At 39.4% G+C, this 18,303-nt stretch overlaps 1 protein-coding gene across 2 annotated transcripts in view; it reads right to left on the bottom strand.

Annotated features, from left to right (window-relative positions):
* The window catches only part of CERS3 (ceramide synthase 3), a 49,598-nt gene that overhangs the window by 27,887 nt on the left and 3,408 nt on the right, over nucleotides 1–18,303 (bottom strand). For both annotated transcript variants that reach the window (XM_062000014.1, XM_062000013.1), the window contains exons 2-3: nucleotides 3,682–3,864; nucleotides 1,982–2,099 (exon numbers count right to left, since the gene is read on the bottom strand). In XM_062000014.1, coding sequence (XP_061855998.1) covers nucleotides 1,982–2,099; nucleotides 3,682–3,863 — 300 coding nt within the window. In that variant the 5' untranslated portion in view covers nucleotide 3,864. The remainder of the gene's footprint in view (nucleotides 1–1,981; nucleotides 2,100–3,681; nucleotides 3,865–18,303) is intronic.

Below are 18,303 nucleotides of genomic sequence, written 5' to 3'. Positions count from 1 at the left end.
GGGAATAGTGTTAGCAACAAAATGCACCCCGATGTCCTTTTAATTTCTTTTGTAGTTCACAGCTTCCCACTGTTGTAAGGTCCCCATTTAAAAATATTACTAATATTAGCTAACTATTGGGGTTTACCTCGCAGACTTCCTGGTTTCATTTTTAACTGACACTCACAGAAGTTCTGGATTTTCAAGATACTAATGTATAAAAATAAAGTAAGCATGAAAGGTACAGATCCACAATCTGTGCTATCAGTTTTCTGTTGGCTTCTAGCAAGTTTCAGATGTGCAACTTCTACTGCTAAGCAAGAGGTTGGGCTGGAGGGGGAAGGGCAGTGCATCAACACCTGTGGACATCATATCTCATGTTTTACCTAATTATAATTAATTACTAGTTCATAGTTAAATGACTCTTGAAAGAGAGATGCAAGCCTGGAATTAAGGTGATCTGAGTCCTGTTCTCAAATGCAATGTACTTGGGTGGGAGAGGGCAAGTCAGCTAATCTTACTGAGCAAAATCTAGGCTGCCTCCTTTTGACACCTAAAAGTCAAGTAGGGCTAGAGCATTGCCTAGCACCTACCCATTCAGGCCTCTCTGCTTTCAATGTGCTCTGAAGGTGAAGCAGCTCTGCCAGGCAGCCATGCTGGCATATGCTAAGCACAAGGATGCGTGACTCTTGCACTTCTGGGTGCTCAGTTCCCCACATGTGCAAGCTTGTAGGCTTCCTCCCTCTTCTCCATCCCAAGGGCAAGAGGTGTGGGCTGACCTCCCCTAGGGCTGCTGCAGGAGCTGAGGGAGCATTTGACTCATCCCTGGGGAAGCTCTTTCCCTGTAAGGTGAGTATGCAAATAGTGGGTGGCAGCATCTCTTCCTCCACCAAGGTAAGTCCAGCTCAGTCTCCTGCCCTCAGGCAAACCTCTAATATTTGAGCAAAAGCACCTCAGCTGCAGGGGAGGGCAGGAGCACAAACAGCTTCTGTGTTCAGCCCATCCTGGTGGCTACTTCTCATGCAAAAATAATGACTTTGTTTTGACAGACAACAGAGCCTAGATGCCCTCAGTCTCCAGCCAGGCCTCTGCATGCTCTCAGGCACATTGGTCTCCAAGCTGGACATTTGAAGGAGGCAGCCTGAATCCTTCACAGGTACTGCTGAGTACAAAAATGCTGTGCTTCCTGTCAGAGATTAATCATCAAACTGTATGCATGCAGATTGCGCAGATAGAGAAGAGTTCGTGTGTGACCATGAATACATCTATTGCTGATGATACCAGGCAAAAAGCATAGTAAGGGAACAGCAAGAGTTAGGGATAGAGAACAAAAGTTCTACATATCAATAATCATCAGTATCCCTCTTACTAGAAAGTGCATATTCCTTCTCCAAAACAGTGTAGGAACATTGCAATTGTTTGGTAACTGTAGTTAGGTAAGTGGACTTTCTGAGGTTGCATTCACAGCAAAGTACCTGTTTCCCATCAACAGTTGCCTCATTTATTTTGAGATGGTAAAATGTTGGCTATTATTTCTTTCTTGTTCAGTTTTAAAAACAAACATGTTAATTGAAAGATTGCTTTTCTTTCTCACATAAGCCAGGATTAAGTAAGCAGCAATATAATGGATCAAAAGACTTCCATGCCAGTGTTCCAATATTATTGCCTGCAATAAATATGATACCACTTTCCAACAACAGATGTCAGCTGATCTTTTCTCCAGGCAGAATGAGTTAAAGATGGAACACTGATCTTTACTGGAAATATTATTAAGAGTCTAACCTAGAACAGCAGGCCAGAAAATGAAACATCTTAAACATATTTTCTCTTTCGGATGCCATGTACCCTTGTTAGCAGAACAGCAACAAAAACCCAAATAAATCAAGTCATTCGTCAATCAGCTGGAATTCATCCCATGAAGTCATTGCTGACAGCTGATTGAAACAGTAAGACTTGGGATTTTCCAAAACCAGAACTAGTTTAAAAGAGTGAGAATCCTTACTTGGGATGGATGTTTTGAGCACTCCCGGAAATAACTTTCTAAAACAGGATTGGGATGTGGCTTCACACGTCTGACATTCTTTATACCTAAGGCTTTTGCTAGAGGAATAGCAACATATCTGAAAAGACATACCATGAAAAACTTTAAAAATACAACATAGTTACAAGACCTCAGCTATTCTCATGCCAGGACATGAGGAAGATAAATCTGAAGCACCTTAATCTGCCATAGGATATGTCAGTATCCTGTGAGAGAAAGGAATCTCCCTCTAGCTAATACCAAGAGAGAACCATAGCATATTAGCATTTATGCAAAAAAAGGAGACCCAAGGACTCAAGTTTGTGGTCATGAAGAGCTACAAAACAAAAGGGAAGATCCCAGTTTTTACGTCCTTGTGTCTTTCAGAGGCATATTAGAGCTACGCAGCAGTTAAAGGAGAGGGAAACAAGAACAGATGCTCTCTCCATGTGACTTCGAAGATTGCTACTGGGATATTTCCTGCTAGTGGCAGTCACTTAGCATATTGCTTCACTGAGCTACCACTGCCCAAGACTTTGGATTTGGCTTGTGGCCTCTAGCTTGTTGCACACAGCAACTCTCCTAGAGACTGAAGGCTCCTCTTCCCATTCCATTTCCCAACACAAATTGCTGCAGAGTATGCCAAATGTTTCGCTCTTCTGCTTGGGCAGGCTTTTCATGGAAAAGCACCCCCCTCGTTCCTGCTGATATCAGCAATTAATTCCTTATTAGTCACAGCAGTGGTCAGTTTTCCCTCCTTCATGGGGAGGTTCACTGCAGGACAGATGTGGGGGCTAATTATTCACATGAACGACTCCCAATAGCAGTGCAGTGAGATACCGTTGGGCAAGCGGTTACTCAGGAGACACTGGGAATGGTTATAAACATATGATCCAAATTACTTTTGATCCCTAACATGAACGATCTTATCTGGTTCTGTTTTAGGGCTGTCCAACTTATGACATGCCAAATTTCCTCATTCTATCCTGAAATAATTATGAAACCCTACTAATCACATTTTTCAGAGCAAAATAGAGACAGGCAAACAAAAAAAAGGCACAAATAATTAAGTCAAATCTTCATATTTGCAGCTTTCTTCTGTGGAGTCAATCTCTGCCTGTCCCATAATATTCCAGCTGCAGAAGCAATACATCTTTCAGGGCCAAAGTCAGAAAAAAAGGAATCGGCATTACTGGAACTGCATAAAACGTTCACATGAAACTTTAGGATCCCTCCAGTCTGCCTAGTTTTGCTACACTGAACACCTGGGATCTCTCAGCCACACACAAATGTTCTGGTGGAGGACCAAATGAAAGGAGACGTTTGGTTTGAAAGACAAATACCTCTACTCTTCCATCAAAGGAGAAAAAAGCAAAGGAAAACCCAAACGGTTTGGCATTAATTATGCTCATAGCAAAAGGAGACAATCAGACTTCTCCAAATGCTGTTCAAGAAAATCTAGATAGAAATATTTTCCTTGTAGATTGGGCCACAGCCACATGTTCCTAATAGACATTTTGTCCCAGTTTTTCCCCTATTGTGTTATCTGTACCATATCTTTCTAGCAAACTACCAACCATTCCTCCTTTATAAGAACATTCGATCCAAAGAGACCTTATTTTTCAACAACTGTTTGGCACAAAGGATGACCATTAGCATAAAATGCTGTTAATGTTTCTTACCTTTCACTGAAGAATCGGATCATCAGCAACACAAAAGCATATGGTATTGTGGCATATAACTGATGTGGTTTTGGAAAGACAAGTCCATCACGATCCACAAAATGTGCCCATGAGACATTGACAGGCATCCAGATATTCTCCCACCAGAACCAGCTGTTGAGTGTCTTTAATATGTGTGCCATGCTAAGCAAATAAAGAGATAATGTAAAATTATTTCTGATGTATTCAAAAGAAAATGCATGAAATAAAACATATTGAGCAGCTGGCAGGATATTTCCTAAAGATACAGAAGAGCAGCAGGCTCAGGTCCCACATGAACAAGCTGTCATGGGCCTGCATGGCTTGCACTGGTATATCAGGTCCGACAGAGAACTTGCCGGCACTGTAGAGATGCTCAAGTGTCCCCAGGAAAAATCAGCAACAATGAGACCTAGCCAGCAAGATCAGTCTTCTTGGGAAGAAAGAAAATCAATCAGTTACTGGAAGTTAAAAACTTCCAGTGTAGAGGGGATAGAATCCAGCAGAAGATAAAATATTAGAGCTACATTTTGAGCTGGTATAAACCAAGCTCTTTGAAACTTGCAGAGGAAGATATAATTTGTTATCAATTTCTATCATTATCTATTATCTATCATATCAATGCACAAAAAACACTAAAGAGAACTGATCTTTCCTAGGATGCATTTATAAATTAAATAGAAATGAGCAGAAGAGCAAAAAAGAAATAAGGAAGTCCATGGGGTGACTCAGTTCCATAATAATGATGTTTCACTGTTGAATTATTGCTGCTTAATATGCTAATGACAGTAAACACCTTGATCCTAACTTTGCAAACAGCTGTACCCAAGACCAAGTATGAAATGTCCAGTGCACAGCAAGCTTCTGGGGGGATTGGCAGGAAATCTTCTGATTTTACTCTGACTAAATCCTAGATCAGAGCAAAACATCTAAAATAAGTTCCTGAAGAAAAAGTAAAAGTTGCCTTAAACCAAAACACTTCCTTCTTGTAAAACTCTCATTTTGGACCTTTGCATTCTATGTTATATATTCAGAAATTTCTGTTAGCCCTCATTCAGCTGTAAGGACCTTACAGTACCAACACGTTCTATATCCCATGAAAACAGCCTAGAATTGAAGCAGAAGTTACTATGTTTTCCCTAAGTCTGAAATAAGCATTTTGTTTCTATAATTTCCAGGAGTAATACATTTCAATAACTTTTTCCATACTAAAATTCCCTGTAAACCAGGGGAAAAAAAGAGGAAATAACTGATTTCACTGAATCACAGTTTTGAAGAGGAAACAGTTGAGCTGAGAGAATTTCCTCAGTCTCCTCATGGCCTTAGATGTGCCATCAGATCTCACAGCAATATGTTTATGTAACATCAAGTAATAAGATTAAATCATGCTGAGGACAGACAGTAGACTCACATCATGGCAGGGGCTATCTAACTTTAGCTTCACCTGCAGCCACACGTAGCTTCCACTCACGCTGGATCAGGACACCATGCTTAGTGCACTCACATCAGCTTTACTCAGTCACAGGTGGCTCTGAAGCCAACTTCAACCAACAATCATGGTGATCCACACTGGGATGTTCCCACTTCACTGAAGCCTTGCAGCAGGTTTGTGAAACAGTGACTTGCATCCATCAACCAGAGCAGGGTTAACAGTCGCTGTGAATCAATTTAGTGGCCAAGCACAGTAGTCAGTACTGAAATATTAATAACCCAGCCATTTAATCTTTTTAAATGCCAAAAGGGGACAGTAAAAAAACCTACTGAATGAATTGTGTGTGTATAAGCAAATGCAAAAGTAAAGGAGGGAGAAATCACAATTGTTCCTCCACTGAGACTTTATATGCCAAGTTTCAGCCTAGAGCAATTTTTTACTGCTGAATTATAAACTCCTGGAAGTAGGGATTTATAACGGGGCTGCTAACAGACCCTTAACTACGGCTAGCAGGCGCCATGATAATGAAGGAGGGCTTTGAAACGTGACATTGGAGGTCAGACAGAAAGGCTTGCAGACAAACTGCCCTAGAAGACATGGAGAGAGACTCATTACACAGTTCTGCTTCCTAATATATCTATATTTTTAAACTAGACTGTGCATTGCAAACTGTAACTAACTGCAATAAAAATAGGCCAGTCTATTATAACACAGGGGAAAAAAGCATTAACGGATGGATTATGGGGAGATGGCTGAATACGCACCCCAAACCCTTAAACCCTAGAAAAACCCAGCAGTGCATCTTTTCATATTGCATTGTTGGGATCTCATTAGTTCATATTTTCTTTGTTCATATGGATGCCTTACCATAGGACTACCTTTTCAGGTCAAGCTCATGAATACATCTCTATTTAACTAAGCTCATAAGTAGATGTGTAATCTTCAACTTTAAGGGAATTCTGGGATTTGAGGCCAGATCCAGAGTTTCCAGTTTTCAAACAAACACCAAATGGACTCAGCACAGTGGGTTCTCTGAAACTTTCTTCTGTACCAGGTCTTTCCATCTACACCATCCCTGATGAATGTTGTCCAAGTAATTCTTCGAGAACTGGTGATCTGTCTGCAACCTGCTGTTATGTTTCATTACCCTTAAACTGGATGTTCACCCTACACCCAACCTATGTTTTCACTGCAGCAAATCAGGCCATTCCTTAGGCAATTTTAAAGATTTCCATCTTCATAATAGTAGCTGTTTAAGTAGTTGGGCTGTTTTCCTGTCTCACTTCAGCTTCAGTTCTCATCATGGGGTTCATGGGGCACCTGGAAGGTGAGGAAGTCCTTCCAGACACACCTAGGCAGCAATGACCTGAGCATTTCAGAGTTTTAATTTACTTTCTTAATCATACCACTGCAGATGTCAAGCATTTAAGTCATTTTATCCCTCCTTAAATCATTGAGATCCTGAAAACATACAGGAACTCCATAAATAATGTTATATCACATACAACATACACAAGCAAGGTTCTCTCCTCTTGTACTGCAAACAAGCTGTGGCCCTTTCAGCTTGCTGAGAAATATCCTATGAAACCCACACACTGTGTGTTTTTTGCATGAAAAGGAACCTGAGAGCTGGCAGAAGTCTCAAGCCCAGGAGACTTTGACTCAAGGCAAATCAAGTGGGAACAGCTCAGCAGCAGCTTCATTTATCATCTCCTTCTCCACAAATACATTTTTGCTACTCTCTAGAAACCTTGATTAAAGTTAGTATTGGAACTCAATTGCACTTTTAAAGATTAATCTGTATATTACCCCATTCCATCTGTCATAGAGGTTCTTTCAATGCTGCCATGGTATCACTAATACAAACAATCTAGCTCTAGTTTACTCCCCACATCTACAGCAACCACTGTCCCAAATGCTAATCCTCACTCTAAACAATGACTGTACAAATCATGAAAGAAGAGGCCAGAGGATGGAGAAAAGGAGACAGAAAGCACACAAGTCTTTTGTCTCTAGCAAGCTTTGTCTGTTAGAAAAACTGTAGCTGCCATTTGCTACTCTCTCCTCCTTCCGATTACCAACTGCCTTGGACAACTGTGGCAGTGACTTCTCAGAAGCTTTCATCCTACATTCACATCAGTTCACCAGACAGAGATTGCACAGCCAGAGAGCACAAACCCTGCTTTCAGATCACATCAGGCACTCTGATAGTGCCACAGGACAGAAACGTTTCCAATTATTGTTTTATGCCACTTTTTCCTGGAATAAAGGTTTTGCACCCACAAGAGCTGTTGTTCTGGCATATCACAAGTAGACCAACCTCAAGCACTCACACAGATTTTAAATGATGTGTAGTTTTGGGTTTAGCCCAAAGATTTTTGGCAGCTTAGGGAAGGCTAGTAACCCTTTGGCCATACAATCTTACACTGAGAACACCTCTTCCCAGTGCCCACAGTGTGAGTGCGAATGAGAAATCTTCTTGTGAAAGTGCTTAATAAATAGGTAGAAGTCTTTCAGCTGCCCTTCTGCCACCCAGGGGCTATGAGCAAGGTTGACAGCCCTTTCCTCATATAGTGCCTGAAATCTGAGTGGTAAACAGGAGAACCAGTTTCTTACCACTTGAGTAAGTGGAGTGTGTTTTGCAACAGGCACATTTCATGCTGCCTGTGAGAAATTCTCACCTCTGAGAAGTGATGTAACTGCAGCCCTTGGGACCCAGGTTTGTTACCCTAGTGTAAAACCACAGAACACTCACTTTCCTCAGGACCTCATTATCAAAGGCATGTGTCTCAGAATAAGCACAAGTAGTGGCAACCAGTCCAGTGATAGGATCAGTCTACAGATACAAGATTTCAAAGGCAGACAATCTTTTTAAGTGGCATAAACTTTCATGAGTTATTCTCCACTCATACACTGCTTCCAAAGAATGGAGTGTGTGCAAAGGCCCAGCTTGTCCTGATTTGAAAATACAATAGTCAAGTGACAAACATTCTGCCCAACCCAGGGTGAAAAGCCCCTGCTTCCTCCCAGATTCCTATCCATATATTTGCACCATCAATATCATTTTCACGGACAAAACTGGAATTGTTGCCCTTGCTCTAAAAGGGCCTAAAAGTCAGTCTAACAATAAAATAAAGGTATTTTAGGAAAGTGGAAAGTTCCCCTGCATCTCGGAAATGAAATAGTCCAAGCAAGGAAATCTAATCACCTCCTTGCTGAGGAAGGATCTCCTCTGTAGCCTAATCTAGTTTTAAATTGGCTAATGCAAAACAAGAAAATCAGGAATGATCACTTTGGCAACTGCATCCTTTATAATTACAAGAAAGCCTACACACTTGGGAAGTACCAATGTGAAGTTTCTTTCAGAGGTCTGCTCCTTGGATCCCTGACATATTAAATTCAGAAAAAAAAAAAACCCCTCATTTGTAATACCATTAAGCAAAAAAGTTTGGTTTGACAAAAGCTACACAGCTACAGTTTGAAAAACAAATTCAGGAGGTGCTTTGAAGTGGAATTTCTGGCTGTTGTAGTCTGAGGAGTGAATAAAAAACAAAGTCAAAGTTTTGGTTGCATTCTCCACACAAAAGCTCTTGCTTGTAAAAACTGCATTTTGAAAACCAGAAGTAAGAGAAGGTGATAGCTAGGTCTGAAGGGTGTGTTAGGAGGATTTCCTGATGTTTACTGAATAAATTAGAAAACCCAGTAGATCCCTGACACAAATATGCAAGTGAAAGGAGACTAAGCATCTTATTAGACTGTCTGCTCAGTGTGGCTCCAGAGAATGAACAGGGAAAGAATGAATCAGCAAAACCCAAGAATAACATAATTCTCTTATTTCCCTCATCCTTTGGTAGCACTGGTAAAGCTGGTGCAATGACTGGTGGGAAAAAAAAACAAGTCTCCCAGATATCAAAACAGAGAGTAAAAGCTGATAATCAGCAACATTAAAACAATCTGGTTTAAAAGAGTAAATAAAAATCAGATCCACCATATCACAGGCTTTGGTTTTGCTTAAGGCTAAGGGATATATGCAACAGCTAACACTCGAGTTTCAGCATATTTGTGTTCTGTTAAAAACATGTTGTTTCAAGAATCCCAACTGCAATCATCATGGTACAGGTGAAAAAATATGGGACCTCCACTTTATTACTAACATTTTCCCACTGAGGACAGCAAAAGCACTACTTATGAGATACCTTTACAAAAATAAATAGAATACTAGAGAAAACTGAGCTTTCATTATATGCAAAACACTGCATATGTACAAACTCCAGCTTATTAATGCATTCGTGCAAGTGTTGACAGTTGATACCATGCCATACAGCCTTTCAGCTGTAACACAGCTGCTTTATATATCTTCTGGACATACAACTTGCAAGCTTGAGAAAACACAGGACGTGACACCCGTTTAGCTTCTCCTCTGATAATTTTTTATGCTTAAAAATTATTAGTCCCTAGGGCAGTAACAGCAACTCTGACACACAGCGGGTTTTTTCTCAGCAAAAGCATTAATTCAGGCATCAGTTGTTAGCTGTAGGTATCTGCCAGTTAGAGACATTGCTTGCTCCTGCTTCTTGGCACTACCTTTTACATTTGATCGAGCAGTGTTTCAGCCCTCACTGGCCTAAAGGTTTGAACTATGTTTTGTGGAGCAAAGAACTGAATCGTAGAATCACAGAATAGTAGGGGTTGGACCTTTAGAGATCATGTAGTCCAACCCCCTTGCAGAAGCATTGGGTCACTCAATAACATGTCCAGGAGGGTCTTGAAGACCTCCAAGGAAGGAGCCTCCACATCCTCCCTGGGCAGCCTGTGCCACTGCTCCGTCCCGCTCACAGTGAAATAGTTTTTTTCCTATGTTTAAATGGAATTTTGTGTTCCAGTGTCATCCCATTACTCCTTGTCCTGTTACTAGATACCATTGAAAAAAGGGATGTCCCAACCTCCTGACACCCACTACTTAGCTATTTGTAAATGAAGGATATTGGATTGATGCTACCATCAACTTTGCATCGTGCCTGTTCTCATCTTGTTGGTTCAAACATGCAAACACAATTCCAGTTAGATTCCACAAGTGAGCCACAGCGTGAATGACATCTTACCAAGCTGAAACATGGAACCAGTGGCAGCAGTGAATAAAAGAGCTGTTGGCCTTACAGGTTCTTATGATAAACCAATGAAATACTCCACACACATGAAGTAGTTGAATTAAGATTCCTGTGAGACCTTTAACTTCACATTTACTCCCTAGCTTGTACAAATCTAAACTGTAAACAGTTTAAGTGCTGAGTTATAGGGCAATTAGCGTATTTTACTTCTTTTACTATTCTATCACATTACCTTGTAACTTGGTTACTATATTGTAGCAAGCTAAACCAGCACTTTGAATAAATCTAAATTAAGGTACCAAGTGAGTTTTAAACTTTTCCCTGTTCTCTGGGGTAAAAAGAAAAACACAAACAAAAACAAGAGAGCCAGACCTGTTTGAAATAATTCATTCTCTGGGTCAAAGTTACCATGCTGTCTCTACATAAAGGTAAATGATTTTTGAGCAGCTAAAATGGTTTTAGCTGATCACAGGCAGCTGAGGAAAGTGAAATACAATTCTCATACTGTATAGTTACAGCACACACTGTGTCTGCTTTTAGGGTTTAAAAATCCATAACATTGGTAGAGTTGGATAAAGAGCTATGAACTAACTCAAGTATCTCCAATAATTTTCATGTAAATAATAGGTTCTTTGAGAAAAAAAAAAACCCCAAGCAGCCTATCCAAGCTACAGGTTCTTAATAGATGTTTAATTAGTAAAAAGTTTGAACAGACCCTGAGGGATGCTACCAGTCCCTTTAAGAACTTGTTAGGAACACCTATCAGAATGTAAGGAAAAAATCTTTTCCAGTATGACACTTTTCTTCAAATGATTACTACTGGGGAAAGATGCAAAAAGGATTTTGTTTTTTGTAGCTTACTGAAATTGTAGTTGAAATAAAAACCTGAAGGCTAACTTAAAGTGCTAAGTTACATAATGGAGATTTTACAAGAGTTGCAAGACTTCTTGGTCCTTATTTTTTATAGAGTTAAGGGCAGAGAACAGAACAGCATACAGGTACCCCATGGCCAGGGTAAGCACTTAATTCCAGATACAATAGTATCGCAAAACATGAGGACAGCAGAATAGTATGGAACTAGAGGACCTGAGGGTGCAGAGACAAAGTTTGTTGGCTTCTCCACCTGCACAGTGGATGACTCACGGTCTTAAATTAACCCTTTGGAGACAGGAAATGGGAAAAGGCTGGTGCATTTGTGCTCCAAAAACTGTTCTATTTGTCTTCAGTTATCTACTACACATAGCAGACACTACTACACATAGTGGCTTAAGCTTATACATTGTCTGTGATGATCCTTACACCACTCTGAATCAGGAGTTGTGCTTCACTGTTCTCCATTCTACTCCTGTCGGTTATCCCCTCCTCTGCAGTTTAACCTGCACAGCCATTCTCCACAAAGCCAATTAGAGGAGGAGTCAAAACATCACTGGTATTTCATTACTTCAGCCACTGTTTGGCATCCTTTTCATGTCATACCACAAGCAAGAGACAGACCTTCAGCTAAACGTGTACCAGCATAGTCTATTCTCAACACTGGCAGCCCAGGTGAAGATTTGACCCAAGCTAGGAAGCTAAAAACAGGTATACATTACAAAAAGAGGGGAAAAATTAACAGGATTCTTCTATCTGAATGTTACAGCACCACTACGAAAGAACCATTTCTGGCAGTGTTTAGATGGGGCATTTATAGCACTAGCTTCTTCAGATCTCCAACTGGTAAGTCTTACAAAAAAACCTCTTAAAACTGAATTTGTTACAGAACTTTGAACAGCACAATTTTTTTCTTACAGTACAAAATTAGAACTGCCTTCTTCAAGCTACTTCAAGCAGGGTTTTATGCAATCACATTTACATCATTCTTTTCCCTGTTCATAAGTGTCCTTCCCTTGCAGCTGAGAAAGAAGTGCTCTTACAAGCATTTAACAGAATAATGGTACAAGTAGAAAGGCAAAACTATTGCTGTAATCTGTACTACTTCTCTCTAAAAGAGAAAGCAGGTCGCACAAGTTGGAGTACTTCATGGCAACATATAAAATTCCATTAACACCTATTCCACTCTTTATCCAAAGACTAGCATAAGAGTTACTCTCATTTTCCCTTATAAAACAGACAATGTTAGTGACCAGCAAAGGCTAACAATTCAGACCATGATGAAGTGAGGGGGAAAAAAACCCCAACAAATAAAACCACAGCATAACAACAGGGGAAAAAAAAAAAAAGGAAAACAAATTCCTACCTTTATGATGTTGCAGTCAAAGAGAACATGAGCACATTAGCCAGGAAGAGGCATTACACTCACCACTGACAAAATGAACACACCCTATCTGCAGAACTCTTTCAAATTCTTCAGAGACCCACCCAGCAAAGCTGCACTTCAAGATTTCTGACTGAAGGCAATCCTGATGTCCTATGTATCTACCTGGTGAAACTCGGGAGTAGCAATGCCGAGTGCCTTCCCTTGCGCTTGTTTCAACAGAGCAGATGAAGAAATGTTTGAAGCCACGTGGTATCTCGTTGTAGGATGAGAATTTGTCTCACCTTATATTGCTGTATACATGAATGGGAGGATGCTGCCTACTGATTGTGCAGACAAGGAAATCCCACATGCATCACTTCACACTTTTAGATGCAATATTATTTGAAAACCTATTACATCATCTAAAGTTAAGAGAAATATTTCTGCCTCTGTTGACCAGCCTCAGGAATACTTCCAGCCTCAGTCAACTAAATGTTTTACAGAAAGTGTTCCAGTTGCTCAGAAGACAAAGTGGAATTTTTGAAATTCCTAAAGCAGAGGGAAATAACACAAACTGCGTGTATGTTTGGTTAAAGATACCATCAAAACGTGTATTTTACTTCACTCTAGGCGATTTTTCAATTTAGTTTTTTTAATTCCATGACCAAGAAATAAGGCTGAAGGGCATTCCTCATTCCTCACCAGCTCTCCCCAGTTTCAAAGAGTAAGCAACAACACTGACAAGTGTTGGCATTACTTAGCTCTCTGGTGTGAAGGTCTCCTTTGTTCAACAGGAAGGAGAGAACCCCACTGAGAAGCCAGGAGCAGAGAAACTCTTACTAGTCCATGATATAGGAACAGAATTGTCAAAGCTGAATTCAAGTTTCACCTTACCCAGCATGCTGTCTCTGAAGGAATAATGGCAGATGGCTGTGGAAGTACAACAGAATAAACACTAAACAGTAAGTGATGATACCCTGTAATATTAAATGATGAAGATACAGATTCCTAAGCTACAGTTGTGTCCATGTAAACAACACTGTAGAGCTTCCCACCCCTCCAGCCTTTAATCCCTCAATTGAGTACACTGAAATTTTTATCATAATGCATAAGACTGAGATACAAGCAGATGTGACCCAGACCTACTCACCTATTTCATTCCAGAGAAAAGTTTGGGTTTATTCACATAGTTTTGTAATGTTTGTTTTTTTGAGGTACTACATTTTGTAGCTATTGCAAGTTCTCAGTCCTTCCACAAAACTGGGAGTGGTATTAAATAAACAGAGAAATATTAAATATGAAGGATCCATTTCAGAAAGGTAATATTGTGGCTTTGCTGTTGCTTTAAATGATCACCACGTCTTCCCACAGCTGAACTGCTAATGTGAACCAAGCAGAACATTTAGGGACCCTGCCAATTAGGAAAGCCTGGAGCAAGATGATTCATATATCGCTTGGCTAATACTGTGCTAGTAATGTAATAGGTAATTGGCAGAGACACCTCTTTCTTATGCCTCAGTCCACAATTTCCTCACTGTTACACTAAATTGCAAAAACCCACGTTTGACTGGAGCAAATGTGAGGCTGCTACAAATACTACAAGGAAAAAAATGTTTCTACATACTTTTTGAAGAGTGTTAGGTAGCACTCACCATGTAGGCCTCTATTATAAGATTAAAGACACTGCATGGTAAGTAGCAAGCTCACCATACCCTCTTGATCAAAGATGCACACTGATCTTTCAGTTATTGCTGCACATTCATAGCACTTATCCTTCTGGTAACTTAATTTGGAATGCTTCTAAAAGAGAACTAAACAAACAGAAACACCACCTGAGCCTGTACGTATCACTGAACTTAAAAAAATCAACCTCAGTGTTACTACTCCTTACTTGCAGCACGACACATACTCAATGACACAATACACCTAGATAATGGGGGTATGTATTTGACCCAAATAATGACTTCACATATCACTGGAAATTATGCATCATTTTTCAGTGAAAAAAAACACCAACCAAACTACAAAACAAAAATTCACTTATTTCCATTTCCAGACAGTTAAACACTGGTATTAAACTACACTGAATCCACACAGTGGATGTGAACTTTCACCCGAGCTTCTAAGCAGTTACATAAGAAAGATTATAGTATTAGTTATGTTTCTCAGTAGAGAAAACCCTCTCAGCAAATGTTTGAGGCTGTACTGAATCTTTAACTTCTAGAATCAGACTTGTTGTGTATGATGGCACCTGCAGGGGGAAGAAAAACAAACCCAACAAACAAAAATAAGAGTCTCTTTAGTTTATTTTTAAAAAATTCATCTGAGAAGCCAAAAGTGAAATGTTCTAAAGATATTTACCATAAGTACCTAGTAGTTTTTGCTCAATGGCAGACAGTTAGTTAAATCTCAGTCCTATGTATACACAGGAAAAAGCAGGAATACATTTGATCTAAAAATAATTACTTGACTTTTAATTCTCTTTTCACCACTAGTGATACACATCTGCTTGCTGTCTGGCCCTCCTTCAAGATTAAGGTGAAAAACCCGTAGACATTCCTATACTTTCTGCTCTTCAAGAAACAAATGTCTGCAAATCAGTCATTCCAAGTCTCATGTTCAAGGACAATGATATCATAACTCCCAATCTTGCACTCTGTAGTTTAAAAGCTAAGCTCCTCTCCTTCACATCAATTCATATCTTCTCCTAATATACCAATTTCTCCCTACAAAAAAGGGATGAAGAAGCCCATTTACAATCTCTTAAAAGCTTTCTCCTTGAGACCTTTCTAGGAAGTATGACCCAATTCATAATCCATACGGTGTTTTAAGTAAGGGGAGGTTAACTTCTAATTAATAATGCCACCTGTCAGAACTGAAGACTAGATATCTGATTTTGAACACAGCAGGCACTAAGGTAATAAGCACTTGGCATACATGAACGCCATTGCAGAACTAAATCCAGAATATACACAACTTGAATACATAGGTTGAAATCTAAAAAAAAATGCTTCAGTCTTTTAAAAGTATTGTTGCAGAACCTGGTTCCTGACAATTTTGATAGGAATTAGAAAACTCAATAGTTTGAGAATCTGGACCTTAACAAGAAGAAGAAGATAACTGAATAAAAAGGAGATGTCAGTAGTAATACCAGAAGGATAAAGGCAGTGGAGAGAAGGAACACTAACACATTCTACTGCTGGCCAAGTCACCATCACTTTGCCAAAATGCAGACAAAAAGATTAATAGGCTTCAAATATGCCTTAGGAAAAAAGCTCCAGGAAAAGACATTGACAGTATCTGGGGACTCCTTTGCAACCAATTTCTTTCACACATTTAACTGAGGGACACAAATACCACAATTATGCTGTCTCTTTCAAGGTTTTGCAAATTCTTGGCTGTATTTAGTTTACATACTGAATATAAAGTGTATCAAGAAATCTCCAGGATTGCAGTTAAGAATGCTCTTCTATCCAGAGGCACAGAGATGTAAGTGTGATTTAATGAAAAATTCATCTGGTTAGTTTGGTCAGCATTCTCTATGCAAACTCCTAGTCTGTTTTGTGTTTAAGTCATCCCTGGTGAGAAGATTTCTTTCTTTCTTTCCCTTTGATTTAGCATCAGCTTGTAACCTTTCTAATAACCAGAAACACCAGAACAACCCAAATGTAACTGCATATCTATATAAGGTACTTTCACTAAGCAATGTTTCCAACATGTTTGAAAAGGTACATTTTGCAAGAAGAGTAACTTTGGTTGCTCACATTTATAGTAAAAAGTGTGTAAAAACTTGCATGTTACTCAAAATCGGCAAAACCAACTATCTAAGGACTGACTTCTATAGTTCACTCTCTCCACCCAAACACAGCACTGCTAATTAATTCAAATACTCCCATGCGCTTTTACAATCTTAAAATGCAGGAGACTACTACACAAAATCTTCTGGCTGCAACATTAGAGATTTAACAATTAGTCCAACCAATTCATTCAGAGTGGTTTTTTATTAGTTTCCAATAGCCTAAATAATACAGGATTAAAAACAAAGATGCTTTGTTGATCCTTGGAGCTGGAAGCACTGGTCTGACAACCACATGAAAATAAACCTCAACAATTTGTAACACTTGCACCTAAGACAATGCTGGAAATTTTGATTATGTCACTTGAAGACTCTTTATCAATCATCAATCTTTATCCATCCACATGGAATACAAGTGCAAAATATGAGCATTTGCTTAGTGAAACTGAAAAGCAATCCCTCTGGTGCCTCATGGCCAAAAATCCCCCTCTGCATCAGCTCATGACCGTTACAGAAAAAAGTGGCATCAAACTGGTGAATATTTTCAGTTTAGGTAAAGAAATACACCTCTAGAGGGACCAATAGTCTGCTGATAATGACCAAGTACTAGATTCTCAGATAAATACTGTAAAAATAAATATTGGTTGAGTTTTACATTTGCTGCATAATACATCTTTGCTTAATTCTCACAGCAGCTGCAGTGGTGTCAGCAGAAAGAGAACACCATTTCATACATGATTTTCTGGAAGAATTTAAAAACTATCAAAGAAGCCAAGTACTAGAAGTAGATTTCCAGAAAGCATCAATTTCAGTTAAATCCCTACAAGAAATAGCTATGAAAGGTCTGTAGTAACAAAGTTACTCTAAGAGCTGACAAACTCTGAAAGATCCCATTTGAAGAAAAAGCTGGCAAGCAAAGGGTGGTAATTTAAAAGTCAGTTAATTTAGAAATAAGCACAAAGGATTTTGTCACTGGACCACACATCTTTGTTACTTAATCAGAACATTCTGGTTTGCAAAACAGGCTTCAAAACCTTATCATTCTTTTCTATGTAGCTATTACTTCCTTGAAATTAGCTACGGTCATTAAGAAGATCTTTGCAGCTCCAGAGTATCTCTCAAGATTCAGCTCTAGCACTAGGATGAGATGGGGCAGATTCTTGGACAACTACAACTAGCAGCTAGAACTCCTGACATAGTTGCAGGATATGTATGTACAATCTTTCTTTGCAGCACAAGTAGGAAGAATCAGACATAACTAAAGATATTTGAAGCTTTTTACCACAAAATATATTGTTGCATTCCTTCCCTCCCGTATGGAAGCCAGCAGCAAGCCAGCTTGTCTACCGAAGAGTGTCTCTGAGTAAACTAATTTGCACAATGTTTTAAAAGACAATGACGTGGAAAAGCTTAAATCCCCAAGATGTTTCTTAATCAAGTCCAGGTCCACGCCTGCTGTTGAGCTAGTAGTAGTAAAAGACTGCCTGTCATTCACCCTGGCACAAAAAAGTGGCTTCTAGCAAGACTCCCAAGTCAACCTGGTAGTCTAAGAGTTGTACAAAATACAAGAAGAATTTACAAATTCATTTGGACAACTCTTTAAGGGGAAACAGCAGAAAGCACAGTATTTTCACTCCTACTGAAGCTGAAAGGCTGTGATAAACACTTGATATTGACTTCAGACACCATCCCAGATGGACTTCGCAAGTACAACCAATGCTTATCCTGCAGTGCTAAACAAGGAGACAACCCAAGCTCCTTATTTCCAGCTTTACAAGAGTATTGTAAGTATAGAAATTCTCAAGGTTAGTTTTTGTTCTTGTATTACAAGATTAAAACTTGGATTACAAGTCTTAAAACTAAAATGGAAAGCAGTCTTAAAAATATTTGGGAAAATCCAGTTTGAAGAACCACAAACATGGAACCTCCTGGATTCAACTATAACTGCAACCAAGCTCTACAAGTTCAAACACTCTTTTTATAAGGCACTTCCTTTAAGCAACTTCTCATGATAACTGCTTGTCTCATTAAA

Source organism: Colius striatus, chromosome 7, assembly GCF_028858725.1.
Source record: "Colius striatus isolate bColStr4 chromosome 7, bColStr4.1.hap1, whole genome shotgun sequence".
NCBI lineage: Eukaryota > Metazoa > Chordata > Aves > Coliiformes > Coliidae > Colius > Colius striatus.
The sequence above is the reverse complement of the archived record's forward strand: the minus strand, read 5'-3'. Positions and strand labels throughout refer to the sequence as shown.